The sequence below is a fragment of the Gossypium raimondii genome, chromosome 10 (assembly GCF_025698545.1).
Source record: "Gossypium raimondii isolate GPD5lz chromosome 10, ASM2569854v1, whole genome shotgun sequence".
NCBI lineage: Eukaryota > Viridiplantae > Streptophyta > Magnoliopsida > Malvales > Malvaceae > Gossypium > Gossypium raimondii.
Genome location: NC_068574.1, coordinates 59,781,207 through 59,801,408, shown reverse-complemented (window position 1 = coordinate 59,801,408; position 20,202 = coordinate 59,781,207). Strand labels below are relative to the sequence as shown.

General features: G+C 33.4%; 1 protein-coding gene and 1 pseudogene across 1 annotated transcript; both read left to right on the top strand.

Annotated features, from left to right (window-relative positions):
• Positions 1 to 516: 516 nt before the first annotated feature.
• LOC105775706 (probable arabinosyltransferase ARAD1) lies at positions 517 to 9,704 on the top strand. Its single transcript, XM_052622557.1, is given in 7 exon segments — positions 517 to 638; positions 640 to 690; positions 692 to 931; positions 7,851 to 7,915; positions 7,918 to 8,001; positions 8,004 to 8,329; positions 9,135 to 9,704. Coding segments are annotated over 7 exon segments (1,428 nt in total). The 3' UTR covers positions 9,675 to 9,704.
• Positions 9,705 to 15,815: 6,111 nt separating this feature from the next.
• LOC128034025 (probable arabinosyltransferase ARAD1) lies at positions 15,816 to 19,738 on the top strand (annotated as a pseudogene).
• The last annotated feature ends 464 nt before the right edge of the window (positions 19,739 to 20,202 follow it).

Below are 20,202 nucleotides of genomic sequence, written 5' to 3'. Positions count from 1 at the left end.
GTAACCAAAATAGAAACTTAACCATAATTTAGTGATTAATGATGTAATTTGCCTAATATGTGAAGACACATATATTGGAATTAAATTTACAAATAATTAAAATGCGAGAGACAGGGCAGGGACACGGCAAGAAGAGGTGTAGTGCAGAGAAAACCAAAGCCCGCTTCTTCAAGAAGACCCTATTCTCACGCTTTTTATTTTCTTCAACCCTTTGCTTGCAACTCAATCCAACTCCCCAATTTTCAAAAACTCGACAACCTTCAAATCAACTCCTCTTTCCCTTTGTTTGGTTTCGAGAATTTTGTTTGGTTTTTTCCTATTCTTCATTGGTTGCTTCCTTTGTCACCGATTTCTTGTATCTTTGAAAAGAAAATTTAGAGATATTTTGGTTCGGATTCATGCCTGTATAAGTGATTGAAACCCTTTTGTTTTACAATGAGGTTCGATATAGATGTGATATAGTTTGGGGAAACCGGATACATATTTTCTCATTACAATGGGATTTTCTTGGATTCCATGGTGAAAAAGGGATCTTCCATTACCAAGATAGCTTTCCTTTGTTTGTTTATAACAACAACGATGATGTTTGTGTTAAGTTTAAGAGGTCGCCCTGGTCTCTTTGATCATAAAACCATGCCACCGAGAAGCTTCTTCTGTCTTCAACAATGGCGATTCTCAAACATCTAATCGAGAAATGCGAATCTTCAAACGGATCAAACCGAGCAATTCTCGCAAACAGTGAGAAACAACGTGTGGAAGAAGGAGGGTTCCAAGTGAGTTGCAATAGGAATTTGAAAGAACCATTGAAAATTTTCTTGTATGATTTAGACCCAGAGTTTCACTTCAGATTGTTGGACTGGAAACCACAAGGAAACAGTGTTTGGCCTGATATTAGAACAAAAATTCCATCATATCCAGGGGGATTGAATTTGATACGAGCCAAGGAGGTGACACTCAAGGGGTTGTTTTTCCTTGTGGTCCAATCACTCGAAGCAAGGCACGACAATTAAAATCAAAGATGAATGCTTTTGTCCAAGACTTTGTTGCTACAAATTTAAGTCATCATGTTCGTGACATTGACAAATACGGGAATGCAATTCACTGGACCAATCTTGGAATAGTGAAAGCCCATAAATTGGTGGATTAATCTTTTATGTATCTTATTATTATTATTTACTTAATTCTCATTGGTTGGGACACATCACTTATGAGTTAAGTAATTTTATTGGTTAGGTTATTATTTATTTATTTTCTTAGATAATTTTAAAGAATTTTATTAGGATTCAATTACTCCTGTAATTTTCCTATAAATAGGCTTGCTTTCTACACATTGAAGGAAGATATGAAAAAGAGATTATTTGTTTTCTTCCAAATTTGTGTGAGGCAAAATTTTGAGAGTAGAGTGATTCTTCTCTTGCTATTTAGTTTGGAGTTTGTTACTTTCGAGGGTATTTTGGAGTTACAAATATTCAAATTTCTTTCCCGTTCATCGGTGTTTCTAGAGGTTCTTCTTCTAGGGGTTTCGTAAGGAGCCGCTCAATCATTGACTTTTTGGTTACAAGTTAACCAAGGGTTCCATAGGGCAAATCTATCCTTTTTATTATTATTATTATTATTTAACTAATTTTATTTATTCTCGTTTTATTTCTAATTTGTGTTTCTCTTGTATCTAGATCCGGGTTTCCGCATCAGTTGGTGCCATTCGGTGTTATTTTTTAAGCTAAAATCAAATCCGAAACGAGTTAAAATACCAAAAACACTTTTCATCAGTTTCGTCGATTCTCTTTTTTTTTGAAGTTTGTGTTTATTCTCCTCTTATTCTTTAAAAAAAACAAAAAAAGCAAAAAGCGCAAAAAAAGAAGAAGAAGCAAAAAGCGCAAAAAAAAAAGTTGCCTACCTTTCATACGTAGGTTTCTTCTTTTCCTATTATTGTTATTATTTTTATTTTTATTTTTGCCAAAATTGAATTTCTTTTCCTTCTTCTTTTCTTGACTCAAGTATGATTAAAGCTTCAATTTTTGAAAATCTTAAGACACCAAACGTTTCCGATTTTTGTTTTTTGTTTTAATTTGGGTAGAGTTTTCTTAAGTTTTCTTCTTATTAAAGCTTTTCTTTGACTCTAGAGTTAGGGATCATTGCAGGTCCACGTTTTTTTTGTTTCTCTTACGTTTTCTAACACTTTGTTTCTTCTTGTGTTAGCAGATATTAAGGCACGCACAATTCCTTCATCCGTGTAGCCTCCATTACAAATTGCCTCGTCAAGTTTATTGGCCTTTTAGAGCAATTAGGGTCTTCATTGTTTCTTTGAAGTTTGCACCTCCGTTATTTGATCTTGATTAGTAATCCTCTCCAAACATATTTACAAGTTTTGAATCATTCAGAGAGTTATTCTTTTGAGAGCTAACGAGTGAGGTTATTATTATTTTTTCTTTCTTGTTCCTGTTTGTGTGATCTTTCACAGATACCATGCCAATCACTAGATCCCAAACTAGTAAAAATGAAGAGGATGAGCAAAAAAGAGAGAATGATCCTTTGGTCGAGTTGTTACAAAAAGAGATGAAAAAGTATCAAACTCAATTCGAACATCGCATGATCCAGATGTTACAAGAGCAAAGGGAGTAACTTGATGCAAAACTTACAACTCAAGAGAGATACATTGCCGATAATTACAAGAAGTTGAACGAAGCCTTTATAAGCCGATCAAATTCGCGCGATCGAACTTTTAAATGAAGGGAGGACCATGTTTTTTATGATGATTTTGAGTCCGAGTATGTACCTGGAGAAAAGTTGGAACGAAACAATGACACCCCCAAACCAAAATTTCCTTCTTTCTCAGGGAAGAATGATCCTGATGCTTACCTTGATTGGGAGGAAAAGATGGAAGCAGCCTTTGCTTGTTACAATTACTCGATGAGAAAAAGGTAACATCTACTGTCATTGAGTTCATTAATTATGCACTAACATGGTGGAATCAATTATGTAAAAGCGAGATTCTTTATAGAGAGCAACTGTTACTACTTGGGTTGAAATGAAGTGCATCTTGCAAAACGGTTTGTTCCACCATACTATTATCGAGAACTCCATCAAAGACTCCAACATCTTGTTCAAGGAGATAGATCGTGGATGACTACTACAAAGAGATGGAGACTATTCAGATTAGAGCCAATCTTGTTGAAGAGGCTGAGGTGACTATGGCTAGATTTCTTGCCGGCCTAAAGCCTGAGATTGCAAATCGAGTTGAGTTACAACACTACATGGATGTTGAAGAGATGCTTCAAACCGCACTCACCATTGAAAAGCAATTACGAAAGCAAGGGACACCGAGGGGTGCTAGTTCAGTTTCTAATCCTGCTTGGAGAGAAAATTGGCAAAACAAGATGATAGATTGTGGAATGGGAGGGATGCACGGTTCAAGCCAAATGAGCCTAGAACTTACTCCAAAGATAGAGGTATGCCTAATTTATTTAAAGGTTCTACTTCTACTAATCGAGATCCATCTTCTTCTTCTACTTCTCCTAGTGCCATTAAGCAGCCAAAAGATATTACCTGCTTTAAATGCCAAGGAATGGGTCACTATGCTCGAGAATGCCCTAATAAAAAGTCATTGGTGATTCGAGAAGATGGCGAGGTTGATTTTGAGTCTGATAACAAAGATGAGATGCCTCCTTTGGAAGATACTGATGATGTGCATGCTCATGATGAGTATGAAGAATGCTTGGAGTATGGTGAGAAAACACTTGTTGCTCGAAGGGCTTTAAATGTCCAGTTTAAAGAGGAAGGGCGCGAACAAAGAGATAACATTTTCCACATGAGATGTTTGATTGGTGGACAACCTAGTTCATTGATCATCGATAGTGGAAGTTGCACCAATGTGGTGAGTTCTTCCCTTGTTGAGAAACTTGGCCTACCTTGTGTGAAGCATCCAAGGCCATCCGCTTGCAATGGCTGAATGATAGTGGAGAGGTAAAAGTATCTAAACAATGCCTAGTTTCATTTTCTATTGGTAGATACTCTGATAAAGTTTTGTGTGATGTTGTTCCAATGCAAGCTGGGCACATATTACTTGGACAGACATGGCAGTTTGATCGACGAGTAAATCATGATGGTTTCCTTAACCAATATACATTTGTGTTCCTTGGAAAGAAGTTTACTTTGGCTCCACTTCCTCCTCAAGAAGTCTACAATGATAAACTCAAACTTGCTAGTGAGATGAGTAAGGGAAGTGAGGTAAAATCATTGAAAAAGGCTGAGAGTAAAGAGGCCCTTAGTGTTAAAAGTCAGCTTAAAAGCCCAACATTGGTGAGTGATTGCACACACAAGTCACGAGATGAGAGAGTGAGTTTATTCGCTAGGTTTCGAGATATCAAATTTGCTCTTTGTACAAAACAAACATTTTGTAATTATTAGGTTTAGGGAAAAATTTGTTTTGACTAACCCTAATACACATTTGCCTAGATGTTTTGTTGATCTTTTGCAGGATTTTGAGGATGTATTTCCTTCTAAAATGCCTAAGGGATTACCTCCTTTACGAGGGATTGAACATCAAATTGACTTTGTGCCTGGGTCGAGTATTCCGAATAGACCAGTCTATCGAAGCAATCCTGAAGAAACTAAGGAGTTGCAAAGGCAAGTTGAAGATCTCTTAGAGAAAGGGTTGATCCGTGAGAGTCTGAGCCCTTGTACAGTCCCTGTACTTCTCGTCCCAGAAAAAGATGGTTCTTGGAGAATGTGTGTTGATTGTCGTGCTGTCAACAAGATTACGGTAAAGTATTGACATCTAATTCCTCGATTAGATGATATGTTGGATGAGTTTAGTGGTGCATGCATTTTCTCTAAAATTGACTTAAAAAGTGGTTACCATCAAATAAGAATGAAATAAGGTGATGAATGGAAAACTGCTTTTAAGACTAAGTATGGCCTGTATGAGTGGTTAGTCATGCCATTTGGCTTAACTAATGCTCCTAGTACATTCATGAGATTAATAACTTAGACCTTTTTTAGGAAAATTTGTCGTTGTGTATTCTGATGACATACTGATTTATAGTAAAATTTTGAATGATAATGTTGGGCATGTTAACTTAGTATTGGATGTGTTAAGGCATGAACGACTCTTTGCTAATCTTGAAAAATGCACCTTTTGTATGGATAAGCTTGTTTTTTTGGGTTTTGTGATAAGTTCTACAGGAATCCATGTGGATGAGGAGAAGGTAAAGGCAATTAAAGAATGGCCTATCCCTAAAACTGTTTCTGATGTAAGGTCTTTCATTGGGTTAGCCGGTTTCTATCGCAGGTTTGTTCGTAACTTTTCCACAATTGCTTCGCCTTTGACTGCACTTATTAAAAAGGATGTATCTTTTCATTAGACAGATAAGCAAGAATTAGCATTTAATGAACTTAAAGATAAATTGTGTAATGCTCCTATTCTTGTTTTACCTAATTTTGAAAAGACCTTTGAGATTGAATGTGATGCTTCTGGTGTAAGTATAGGTGCTGTCCTTATGCAAGATAGTAAACCACTAGCCTACTTTAGAGAGAAACTTGGTGGAGCACATTTGAACTATTCGACCTATGATAAAGAGTTGTATGCCTTGGTAAGGGCATTAGAAGTTTGACAACGTTACCTTTTACCAATGGAGTTTGTGATTCACACTAACCATGAATCACTTAAGCACTTAAAGGGACAAGGTCAGTTGAACAAGCGACATGCGAGGTGGGTTGAATTTATTGAATCTTTTCCTTATGTTATAAGGTATAAGAAAGGTAAAGATAATATTGTGGCTGATGCTCTATCAAGGAGGTACACTTTATTCAGTACTTTGCATACTAAGTTATTAGGTTTTGAGTATCTCAAAGATTTATATGCCACTGATTCTGATTTTGCAAGCATTTATGACGCATGTGAACATGGTGCATTTCACAAATTTTATAAGCATGATGGCTATCTTTTTCGAAATAATAGACTATGCTTACCAAAGTGTTCAATGCGAGAATTGTTGGTTCGAGAGGCTCATAGTGGTGGTCCTGTGAGTCATTTTGGAGTCATTAAAACTTATGATGTTTTACATGAGCATTTTTATTGGCCTAACATGCGAAAACTTGTTGAGAAAATTTTCTCTACTTGCATTACTTGTAAACAAGCTAAACCCACTGTGATGCCTCATGGTCTATATACTCCTCTTCCTGTTCCTAGTTCACCTTGGGCTGACATTTCAATGGATTTTATAATAGGTTTACCAAGGACAAAGCGTGGACGAGATAGCATCTTTGTGGTTGTGGATCGATTTTCTAAAATGGGTCATTTCATCCCATGCCATAAGACTGATGATGCAACCCATGTTGCCGATCTATTTTTCCGTGAAGTTGTAAGATTACATGGAATCCCAAGGACTATCGTTTCCGATAGAGATGCAAAATTTCTTAGTCACTTTTGGAAGGTGTTATGGGGTAAGTTAGGTACTAAACTACTTTACTCTACTACATGCCACCCTCAAACTGATGGTCAAACCGAGGTGGTAAATCGAGTTTTGGGATCTTTGCTTAGAGCCATAATAGGTAAGAATGTTAAATCTTAGGAAGAATGGATACCCTATGTTGAGTTTGCTTATAATCGTTCTGTTCATTCTTCCACAGGTTTTACTCCTTTTGAGATTGTATATGGCTTTAATCCACTTACTGTTTTAGATTTGCTTCCTTTATCTTTGAATGAGATTGCTAATTTAGATGGTGAAAGGAAAGCTGATTTAGTGAAAGAGATCCATGAGAAGGCTCGTAAAGCCATTGAGAAAAAGAATGAGTCTAATGCACATCGAGCTAATAAAGGCGTAAAGCAAGTCTTGTTTGAACCTGGAGATTGGGTATGGGTGCATATGAGGAAGGAACGATTTCCTTCTAAGAGAAAGAATAAACTTGATGCACGAGGAGATGGACCATTCCAAGTACTCGAGAAAATAAATGACAATGCTTATCACATTGATCTTCCTGGTGAGTATAGTGTTAGTGCTACTTTCAATGTTTCTGATCTTTCTCCTTTTGAATTTGATGTAGGTTCAGATTCGAGGACGAATCTTCTTGAAGAGGGGGAGAATGATACGAGCCAAGGAGGTGACACTCAAGGGGTTGTTTTTCCTTGTGGTCCAATCACTCGAAGCAAGGCACGACAATTAAAATCAAAGATGAATGCTTTTGTCCAAGACTTTGTTGCTACAAATTTAAGTCATCATGTTCGTGACATTGACAAATACGGGAATGCAATTCACTGGACCAATCTTGGAATAGTGAAAGCCCATAAATTGGTGGATTAATCTTTTATGTATCTTATTATTATTATTTACTTAATTCTCATTGGTTGGGACACATCACTTATGAGTTAAGTAATTTTATTAGTTAGGTTATTATTTATTTATTTTCTTAGATAATTTTAAAGAATTTTATTAGGATTCAATTACTCCTGTAATTTGCCTATAAATAGGCTTGCTTTCTACACATTGAAGGAAGATATGAAAAAGAGATTATTTGTTTTCTTCCAAATTTGTGTGAGGCAAATTTTTGAGAGTAGAGTGATTCTTCTCTTGCTATTTAGTTTGGAGTTTGTTACTTTCGAGGGTATTTCAGAGTTACAAATATTCAAATTTCTTTCCAGTTCATCGGTGTTTCTAGAGGTTCTTCTTCTAGGGGTTTCGTAGGGAGCCGCTCAATCATTGGCGTTTTTGGTTACAAGTTAACCAAGGGTTCCATAGGGCAAATCTATCCTTTTTATTATTATTATTATTATTTAACTAATTTTATTTATTCTCGTTTTATTTTTAATTTGTGTTTCTCTTGTGTCTAGATCCGGGTTTCGCATCGAATTCACAACACAAGATAGAATCTTGGCTAACATTGGACCTCTTAGCTTCAAAATTTTCCGAGAATCCAAGCAGCGAGAAGCCATCAGAGTGAAAAATTCCAGCGAGGTTGATCTCATATTCGTGCCATTCTTTTCATCACTGAGTTACAACCGGTACTCAAGTTGAGTCCCCATCAAAAGAAGAGCAAGAACTAGGAACTACAAGAGAAATTGGTGAAGTTTGTGATGAGTCAAAAGGAATGGAAGCATGTGGTTTTGGCTCATCATCCCAATAGCATGCTTAACGCTAGGATGCAACTATGGCCTGCAATTTTCATACTTTCGGATTTCGGAAGGTATCCAATCAATGTAGCCAATCTTGACAAAGATGTGATTGCGCCTTACAAGCATGTACTCAAAAGTTACATTAATGATTCCTCTGACTTTGATAGCCGCAAAACTTTGCTATACTTCCAAGGTGCTATTTACAGGAAAAACATAAGTGCCCATCTTTCCCTTTCCTTTTTAACTTTCTTTTTAATTACTCGTACTTTACATGTATTTCATAAAATTTAAATGTACTCTTATGGACACATATTTATATCTGAAACTCGCTCATTTTATTTTTTTCAAAAAATTTTTGAAGTCTTGTTCGTTTAGAGTTGGCAAATCGAACTTGTTATGTTCAATGGAGGATTTTATTTCTCAACTCTACTGAGTGCTTGAGTGCTTGATGTTTAAAAGGATGACAAGATCACAAAGCTGAAACATCTCGTTAGGTGCTTGAGAGGGCAAATTGTACTTGTTATGCCGTGGTTAGATTTGAACTCGTGTCGTATAGCATGTAGGACATTAATAAGTGAGAAAAATAAAAGTGAGATCGAGCTCAAGTGGTATCATTCTATCCTATAGGGAATAAGTTCGGGTCCAACCATGTACATCCTATGAGGTGCACTCATTCTATGAGCTTGTTGCCTCTTCAAGCTACTATTTTAGACATTTAAGCTCTCGATAGATATAGGATATAAAACCCCCTATTAGCCGTGAGTATTAAATAGTTATCATGTCCAAATAAGATGAGTGATATTTGATTTTATATACACGTGCTTAAAATACTTATGGCATAATATGAGTATGGGAATATGTTCTTTTGAAAATCTTTTAAATGCATGAATTTCTTTTTAAAAAAATTCATATACCAATATCAAATATATATATTTGTAATTGACACTCACGTCTAAACTCGAATGACACTTTTTCCCTTTTTTGTTTCCTGCGTGGCTTTTAAGTCTTGTGTATCTGTTTACAGGGTGGATTTGCTAGACAAGAGTTATATTATCTTCTAAAAGATGAAAAAGATGTGCATTTCTCATTTGGAAGTGTTCAGCGTAATGGAATTCGTCAAGCAAGCCAAGGGATGCATTCATCCAAATTCTGCCTAAACATTGCTGGCGACACTCCATCATCGAGCCGTCTATTTGACGCCATTGCTAGCCATTGTGTTCCAGTCATTATCAGCGATGAGATCGAGCTCCCTTACGAAGACATTCTCGACTACACCGAATTCTGCATATTCATCCGTACTTCGGATGCAGTAAAAAAGGGGTTCCTCATAAATCGAATTCGGAGCATCACGAAGGACAAATGGGCTCAGATGTGGGAGAAATTGAAACAAGTTGAGCCTTTATTTGAATTTCAATATCCATCAAAGGAAGGGGATGCGGTTCAAATGATATGGCAGTCGTTGTCTCACAAGGTTTCTAGTGTTAAGATGAAAATAAACAAGTCTAAGAGGTACTCTCGTTTTGTTCCTCGCAAAAGGAGAGGACTAAGAACCCGCACCAAATAACTTCTAGTGGAATGCAGCAATCGGGTGAGTGCCAAGGACGGAGAGCTGATGAGAATTGATGTCTTAAATTATTCCTTTGCTATGAACTTATTTTTATTAGATCTATTGAAGGATTAACTCGAATTTTAGATAACATTTTTTTTATTTTATAAAAATTTGAGTTGAATTGATTTAATCTAAATTATTATTTAACAATAAAATAATAATATTTTATTCAGATTTAACTATAAAATATATATTAGCATGGAATAATATTTGGTATACCACAAGTGAAGTTTTATACTCTATGACAGAGTTAAGGGTTAACAAGTGTTCTATAAAAGTATAAATATTAAAAATAAATATTTTAAAAAAAAGACACATAAACACACGACAATTTTTAAATTTGCTTGTAGAATAAAAATACTACCAAATCCTATTAATATATAAAACAATGAATAGTATTTGATACACCGCCAAATGGAGTTTTTAGACTTCACAAGTAGGGTCGATGGTTGACCAGTTTTCTATAGGAGTATAGTAAAATATTAAAAATATATATATTTAAAAATGACACATGACAACTCTTTAATATTGCTTGTGAAATAAAAGAAAATATTTTATCAATATACCAAATACTAACCCTAAAACAAATTGAGTTTACATTTGTAAACAAAAATACAATTTTTAATTCCACAAACGAAATTAAAAATGGCTATCTATCTCATTCTTTTTATGTTTTATTTCTTATTTATTTTTAATTATATTTTCTCAATCATAATTGTAGAATTTTTATTCTCTACTAACATTATACTAGATAATTTTTTTAAATAGAATCATTATTTTTAACAGTAAATATGGACTATTAGGCCGAACTCAATTCAAGTTTGACCCAAAGTTTTCAAAATTTTTTGGGCTGTACCCAACCTTCTAGGCTAATATTTTGGTTAAAGCAAAGCTAAAACAGTCATTACTATTAAATGCTAAAGTTTCATTTTGGGCAGACTATATAAACTAGATTTTATTTATTTATTTATTTTGGGTTAATTTCCAAATTTTGGTGTCATTAAATAAAAATTGGAACATTAGTCTCCATCTACACAATTTGTCATTTATGTTTGATCACATAGAAGGAATAATCATTTTCCTATATTTCAATTATTTTTTCCTTTCTTTTAAGATACATCATCATATTATTCTGGTTAAAATATACTTCAAGTCCCTGTACTCTTCAACCATTATGAATTTAGTTTCTCTATTTTTATTTTAAGGAATTCGGTCCATCTATTTTCTAAATTTAAAATACAAGTCTAATTGTTAACACTGTGAAAATTTTCCTGTTAAATTCAGTTTCATTACAATGTTATTTTTCTTATTGCATGGCTATCAAAGTGAGTATTTATGTATTTCAATCCGTCAAACTAATGACTTTAACGGAAGAAGTTTAACGAGGTAAACCATTGAACCATAATTTTGAACTATGAAACATGGAGGAACTAAATTCCTGAAAATAAAAGTAGAAGAACTAAATTCTAAACTATAAAAAAAATATAGGGAGTCTAATTATTGAAATAGAGGGTTACAATAACAGTCTCATCCCATATGGCAAAAATAACTCCACTTTTTCCTTTACAAAGTTGGCCCTCAAACCTTAGAAAATCACATCTCCTTGCCATGAAAGCCATATCTTCAATAGGCGGTCACCCATACCCCTAGTGTTCCATCTTTAAGTGATCATAGGTCTTCAACAGGATGATTTGGGATAGCCGGCCTAAACCCCTACTTATGACTTTTTTTTCTTCTTCTTAATCTTCACTTGCAACTGCAAGATTTAACATTATTCTTTCAATCTAATTTTTCCCTTTTAAATTCAAAGAATAATAAGTATATTTGCAGATTTAGTCTTAATACTTTTTATTTGCTCGAAAATTCGTTTCTCTACTTTTGAATGGCTCATTTTCAGTGTATTTTTGGCAACTTTGTTAAAAATATAAGTATAATCATAATGATTCTTGTAATTTTATCAATTTGATCCCTACTCTCTTTTTTCTTTAATTATAAAAAACATTTAAATTATAAAAAATTATAAAATTTTCTCCAATATATCAACAGAAAAAGAACCAAAACTTACTATTAATCACTATTACTAGAATTTTTAACTGCGTTTCTCATTTAACGATACAATATATTTTATCTAAAATCATAAGAAATTTGACATTGATGAATCTAAATTTAGCAATTAATGTTTTGACTAATCCTAGAGATATAATATATTTGCAAATTACAAGCTAGCTAAGCACTTTCCTCCTTTGGTCTTAAGAGTATTTTATATTCTAGAGACATATAAAATAAGATTATGTCTTTTGCTTGTCTTTACTTGGTTTAATTGCTCCAAAACATTTTCAAACTACGATCTTCATTTTAAATCAATTTTAAAATTTAAAATATTCTAATTATATCATTAAATTGTTGATGTTGTATTAATAAGGTCCTTTTAAATGATACGCTAGATTTTATGTATTATAATTTGAAATGAAAATTTTAAAAAAATTAACACATTGATGGAGAGATAAAAGATTTGTTTATTTATTGTCAAAAGCTGCTTCATGTTGCTTATTTGATGTATGAGCAAATTGTTTTAGGTTAGAACAAGACGCATGGTGTTGCAGCAACTTGGAGACCTCCATGGCTTTTCACACTATGCTAGTGTCTTTTTCGAGTGAGCTACTAAATTTTCGGAACCATCTTTTATAGATTTTCCCAGCAAGGTTAGATGTATTGCAGAGGTTAGTAAATGAAATTACCATTTGATATTAGAATATTGTAGTGATGCATTCTACCATATGGGAGATGTTATTTAGCATGTTCGCTTTCAAAACATCTTTTATCAATTTTACTTCACAAGTGTACCTCTTTGAAAGGTTTTTTTTTCCTTTTTTTTTTTTGTATTCTTTATATTTATTTTACGGTTCATACTTGAGGTTCATAGTTGTCCCTTCCAATAATGTCGTCCTCAAGGTACAAACTTGCATCTCCCTTTAAGAATGTAATGTGCCTTACCATTACACCCAATATTTGTTGGTCTTTAAAAGTTTTATTTTATTATAAATTAAGGACTTTATGGACATTTTATGGATATTATAGTAATATTTAAATTTCAATAGAATTTAGTATTGTAGATACTATTTATTTTATTTTACGTTTACTTTTGTTTTAAATGTTGATAATTATTTTTCTTTTTAGAATTCATATTATTATATTTAAATTAAATATTCAAGTCCTTAGTTATATTCTTGTAATTTTATAGATTTGAGGTTATTAGAGTTTGGTTTAGCTAGCCTATGTACTAATTTATAATTTTTTAAAGTTTTGAAAGTTGTCATTGTTGAGAATTGAAAGTTTTATGTGTTAAATTGATAGAAATTAAGCTTAGTTTAAAAAAAAACTAAATTATAAAGTTAGATAGTTTCGTACATTAAGGACCAAAGTGAATAATTTGTAAAAGTTATAGTAGTGCAAATATGTTGTGCAAACAAGTGGCAGTAACTGCAAATATGTGGCTCGTCCACAAAACCCAATGGCAGTTTGTTTAATCTGCGAATATGTTGTGCACTTACAACAAGTAGCAATAACTAAAAATATGTAGCTCGTTCACAAACCCAATGACAGTTTGTTTAATCTGCAACCATGTTGTGCACTCACAACAAGTGGCGAATCGCAAATGTTTTATCTAAAATACTAGTGGTTTACCCATATTTTTCTTTACAAAGTGGCGTTTAACTACAAATCAGTGGTGGCTCGCCCACAATCCGGAGTGATATGGCAGTTGAGTTCTGGAGAACTCATAAATGATGTATGTAGAGGAGTTGGGTAGGACTTTTCTGTTAATTTGAAACTGCATTGCATTAATAAACTCATGCATATAAAACTGTGAATACTGAGATAGTAAAGCGAAGTGGTTTATGTGAAAAATCGTTAATCGATGTGCTTTATGGTTGTGTCTAATCTCAAAATTGCTAATCCATGTGCTTTGTTTGTTTGTTGTTTCATAGCTCACTCCCCTTTTATTTTTGTCTTTACAGATAACTTGCAAAGTTAGGACGCAGACACGGTATTCAGAAGGTCTTGGCTTGGATTGATTGTTTTATCATAAAAATATTTTTAAATTACTATTCGTTATTTCTATTATTCGAGATTGTATTATTTTATTTTAAACTGTGACATGGGACTTAGGTTTTGATTTTTAATTAGTTTGCATGTCTTTTAAATTGATTTTAGGATATTAAAATGAATATTAATTAATTATGCAAGCACTTCAGTTTTTACTAAAAATATAAATTATTATCACTTTTCTGTTGCTAGACTATAAATAAAATTTGGAAAGAATAAATAAATTAACTAAGTTTTCAAAAATACTCACAGTTACAAGAAAAATGTTAAAATTAATTGGTTTTTGTTAACTCTTGGATTTTTCTAAAAATAGGCTAAGTTTTCTTTTAAAATAAATAAATGTTTTCAATTGATTGTTTTAAGAACTCCGATTGTACTAGGCCATTTCGGTGGCCGATGTAATCTTTTGAATTCGGGTCTAACGTCTAGACCGAGTTGGGGAAGTTACAATGATTATTTTATGAAATGTTATTTAATGTGTTTTAACAACTGTTTGCATTAATTTTATTGTAAATGAACTCACATTGAGCATTATAGCTCACTCCTCCTTAAATTTTCATCCTTATAGATAACCCACGAGTTAGGGCAGGCACGACATTCGAGTGTAACTACTCATTTTTCAATGGTGTCGAAATAGTGGTCCAAGGCCACCAAATCGACGAGTAAGTTCGAAAATATTATTAATTAATATTTACAAGTCAAATATGGTTTTAAAATATTTTGAATTGGTAATTTATGTCTTATAATGAATTATTAGGTTCGAATGAAAAACCCTAGGTCAAGTGGTTTTAGAAAATGAGGTATCGGGACCTAATTTCTATAAACCAAGCCATAAATATTTTTATAAATATTTACGGAGTGCTAATAAGGTGGTATTAAAGTTTTGTTTAAAAATTTTAATGTTTTGATAGTTAATTAATTAAAAGGACTAAATTGAAAAATGTGCAAAACTTGCTAATTATAATAATTAAGTGATTAAATAGCTTTATTAATAAACAAGGGAAGACTTAAGGAGTAAATATGCCTAAATTAGATGGATGAGGTGGCAAATAATAAAATAATGTGATTTAATGACCAATTGGTAATTTATTTGAAATTAAAATAAAACAAATAAGAAATTGAGATATATTTTTTAGCATTCTTCTTCAAACTTTCGGCCAAACAGCCATTGGAGAGAAAACCCTAAGTGGTTCTTCAATTTTTGCTTCACGTGAGTTCAATTCTTACCCGTTTTTATAATTTTATGTTTTTGAGATTGTTACAATTAGGTCCAACTAAACTTTACCTTAGTTTTTGATTTTATTAAAATTTTGGAAGTTTCCATTGATGAATATATATGATTTTAGTTATTAAATGATGAATTTGAGATGTTGATTGATATTTAAAAGTATTTTGTTAAGAAATTTTATGAAATTATCAATTAGGACCTAATTGAAAAGATGAAAATTTTATAAAAATTCTAAATTTTGTGAAATACATGGGCTGCTATTGATATGTATGAAAAATCGGCTAGGCTTGAATAAGGATTAAATTGTATGAATTTCATTTTCGAGCCTAGGGACTAAATCGTAATTAATTAAAAGATAGGGGTAAAATAGTAATTTTCCAAATATGTGTGTTGAAATAAATTGTATATGAATTATATTAAATTGAGTTAAATTCATTTGTATAGATCCGAAAGACCTAATACGAGTTAGGTCGAGGCAAAGAAAAAGTATCAAATTAGTAGCCTACGATTCACGAACATTTGTCGAGGTAAGTTCGTAACTAAATTGTATATTTAAATGTTTTAAATAGAATATTTTTTTGTGTGATTTGTACAAATTGCCATGTATAATTACTCGATCACATATCCGATAATTTTGAGTCCGTTTGAACCTTAGAAATTAAGGATACAAATGACATGGCATTAGGATTCTCGATTTGATTGTGATCCTGTATGTGTTATGTAACACACCACAGCTCTCTTGAGCTTTCCGATACTTGGCTCTCATGAGCTTTCCGATTAATAGCTCTCTTGAGCTTCCCGGTATTTGGCTGCAAGAGCTTCCTGCACTTAGCTCACATGAGCTTCTGTATATATGGCTCGAAAGAGCTTCTCATTTACATGCTCGTATGAGCACATATGTATATGAATTGAGGGACTACAAATTTGTACACTTCGTGTGTACTACCTGTGTATCCAACGATATTTTAAATGGTTCAACGGGCAAAGTTCTGATATGAAACAATATGAGTTCAAAACGAACAATTGCGGGTATATACTTGAATTACATGATATGTTGAAATATAATATGGATGATACATGAATGTGAATCTTACCTAGTGATTATGTACATCCATGTCTATCGATTATGGAAAGTGTTACATGGCTAACATGTTGTGGATATGTGTTTAGGCTTTTGGCCAAATTGATTTGGTTATATTAACATTCTTACCTTAAATGTAATTAAATGGTAAGTTAATTTCCTTGTTATACGAATTTGCTAAGCATTAAATGTTTACTCTGTTTTATTTTTCATGTTTTATAGTAATTCGGAAGCTCATTTTGGTTGGAAGTGGGTCGGAGAAACTTCACACTATTCATTAGTCTTTCGGTATATTTAGTAAATTAATTTTGGTTATAGTGGCATGTATAGGTTAACTTGGCCATTGATGGCATATAAAGGTTTTGTTGAGATTAGCCATTTGAATGGCTTGTGTCTCGAGACGATGTGTGACACACTGTCAGTATGTCCTCTGTATCTTTAATTTGCACAAAATAGAATGCTCACAAGGCCTAGCACATGGGCGTATGGCTTGGTTGTGTGACCCAAGTCGAAAGCTCATAAGTTTGGACACGGCCGGGACACTACTGCAGCCCATATTTCAATACCCATCTGACCTAAGACACGATTTAGATTTGCTTCCTTTATCTTTGAATGAGATTGCTAATTTAGATGGTGAAAGGAAAGCTGATTTAGTGAAAGAGATCCATGAGAAGGCTCGTAAAGCCATTGAGAAAAAGAATGAGTCTAATGCACATCGAGCTAATAAAGGGCGAAAGCAAGTCTTGTTTGAACCTGGAGATTGGGTATGGGTGCATATGAGGAAGGAACGATTTCCTTCTAAGAGAAAGAATAAACTTGATGCACGAGGAGATGGACCATTCCAAGTACTCGAGAAAATAAATGACAATGCTTATCACATTGATCTTCCTGGTGAGTATAGTGTTAGTGCTACTTTCAATGTTTCTGATCTTTCTCCTTTTGAATTTGATGTAGGTTCAGATTCGAGGACGAATCTTCTTGAAGAGGGGGAGAATGATACGAGCCAAGGAGGTGACACTCAAGGGGTTGTTTTTCCTTGTGGTCCAATCACTCAAGCAAGGCACGACAATTAAAATCAAAGATGAATGCTTTTGTCCAAGACTTTGTTGCTACAAATTTAAGTCATCATGTTCGTGACATTGACAAATACGGAATGCAATTCATGGACCAATCTTGGAATAGTGAAAGCCCATAAATTGGTGGATTAATCTTTTATGTATCTTATTATTATTATTTACTTAATTCTCATTGGTTGGGACACATCACTTATGAGTTAAGTAATTTTATTAGTTAGGTTATTATTTATTTATTTTCTTAGATAATTTTAAAGAATTTTATTAGGATTCAATTACTCCTGTAATTTGCCTATAAATAGGCTTGCTTTCTACACATTGAAGGAAGATATGAAAAAGAGATTATTTGTTTTCTTCCAAATTTGTGTGAGGCAAATTTTTGAGAGTAGAGTGATTCTTCTCTTGCTATTTAGTTTGGAGTTTGTTACTTTCGAGGGTATTTCAGAGTTACAAATATTCAAATTTCTTTCCAGTTCATCGGTGTTTCTAGAGGTTCTTCTTCTAGGGGTTTCGTAGGGAGCCGCTCAATCATTGGCGTTTTTGGTTACAAGTTAACCAAGGGTTCCATAGGGCAAATCTATCCTTTTTATTATTATTATTATTATTTAACTAATTTTATTTATTCTCGTTTTATTTTTAATTTGTGTTTCTCTTGTGTCTAGATCCGGGTTTCCGCATCAGAATTCACAACACAGCATAGAATACTGGCTAACATTGGACCTCTTAGCTTCAAAATTTTCCGAGAATCCAAGCAGCCGAGAAGCCATCAGAGTGAAAAATTCCAGCGAGGTTGATCTCATATTCGTGCCATTCTTTTCATCACTGAGTTACAACCGGTACTCAAGTTGAGTCCCCATCAAAAGAAGAGCAAGAACTAGGAACTACAAGAGAAATTGGTGAAGTTTGTGATGAGTCAAAAGGAATGGAAGCATGTGGTTTTGGCTCATCATCCCAATAGCATGCTTAACGCTAGGATGCAACTATGGCCTGCAATTTTCATACTTTCGGATTTCGGAAGGTATCCAATCAATGTAGCCAATCTTGACAAAGATGTGATTGCGCCTTACAAGCATGTACTCAAAAGTTACATTAATGATTCCTCTGACTTTGATAGCCGCAAAACTTTGCTATACTTCCAAGGTGCTATTTACAGGAAAAACATAAGTGCCCATCTTTCCCTTTCCTTTTTAACTTTCTTTTTAATTACTCGTACTTTACATGTATTTCATAAAATTTAAATGTACTCTTATGGACACATATTTATATCTGAAACTCGCTCATTTTATTTTTTCGAAAAAATTTTTTGAAGTCTTGTTCGTTTAGAGTTGGCAAATCGAACTTGTTATGTTCAATGGAGGATTTTATTTCTCAACTCTACTGAGTGCTTGAGTGCTTGATGTTTAAAAGGATGACAAGATCACAAAGCTGAAACATCTCGTTAGGTGCTTGAGAGGGCAAATTGTACTTGTTGCGCGTGGTTAGATTTGAACTCGTGTCGTATAGCATGTAGGACATTAATAAGTGAGAAAAATAAAAGTGAGATCGAGCTCAAGTGGTATCATTCTATCCTATAGGGAATAAGTTCGGGTCCAACCATGTACATCCTATGAGGTGCACTCATTCTATGAGCTTGTTGCCTCTTCAAGCTACTATTTTAGACATTTAAGCTCTCGATAGATATAGGATATAAAACCCCCTATTAGCCGTGAGTATTAAATAGTTATCATGTCCAAATAAGATGAGTGATATTTGATTTTATATACACGTGCTTAAAATACTTATGGCATAATATGAGTATGGGAATATGTTCTTTTGAAAATCTTTTAAATGCATGAATTTCTTTTAAAAAATTCATATACCAATATCAAATATATATATTTGTAATTGACACTCACGTCTAAACTCGAATGACACTTTTCCCTTTTTGTTTCCTGCGTGGCTTTTAAGTCTTGTGTATCTGTTTACAGGGTGGATTTGCTAGACAAGAGTTATATTATCTTCTAAAAGATGAAAAAGATGTGCATTTCTCATTTGGAAGTGTTCAGCGTAATGGAATTCGTCAAGCAAGCCAAGGGATGCATTCATCCAAATTCTGCCTAAACATTGCTGGCGACACTCCATCATCGAGCCGTCTATTTGACGCCATTGCTAGCCATTGTGTTCCAGTCATTATCAGCGATGAGATCGAGCTCCCTTACGAAGACATTCTCGACTACACCGAATTCTGCATATTCATCCGTACTTCGGATGCAGTAAAAAGGGTTCCTCATAAATCGAATTCGGAGCATCACGAAGGACAAATGGGCTCAGATGTGGGAGAAATTGAAACAAGTTGAGCCTTTATTTGAATTTCAATATCCATCAAAGGAAGGGATGCGGTTCAAATGATATGGCAGTCGTTGTCTCACAAGGTTTCTAGTGTTAAGATGAAAATAAACAAGTCTAAGAGGTACTCTCGTTTTGTTCCTCGCAAAAGGAGAGGACTAAGAACCCGCACCAAATAACTTCTAGTGGAATGCAGCAATCGGGTGAGTGCCAAGGACGGAGAGCTGATGAGAATTGATGTCTTAAATTATTCCTTTGCTATGAACTTATTTTTATTAGATCTATTGAAGGATTAACTCGAATTTTAGATAACATTTTTTTTATTTTATAAAAATTTGAGTTGAATTGATTTAATCTAAATTATTATTTAACAATAAAATAATAATATTTTATTCAGATTTAACTATAAAATATATATTAGCATGGAATAATATTTGGTATACCACAAGTGAAGTTTTTATACTCTGATGCATGAGTTAAGGGTTAACAAGTGTTCTATAAAAGTATAAATATTAAAAATAAATATTTTAAAAAAAAGACACATAAACACACGACAATTTTTAAATTTGCTTGTAGAATAAAAAATACTACCAAATCCTATTAATATATAAAAACAATGAATAGTATTTGATACACTTGCCAAATGGAGTTTTTAGACTTCACAAGTAGGGT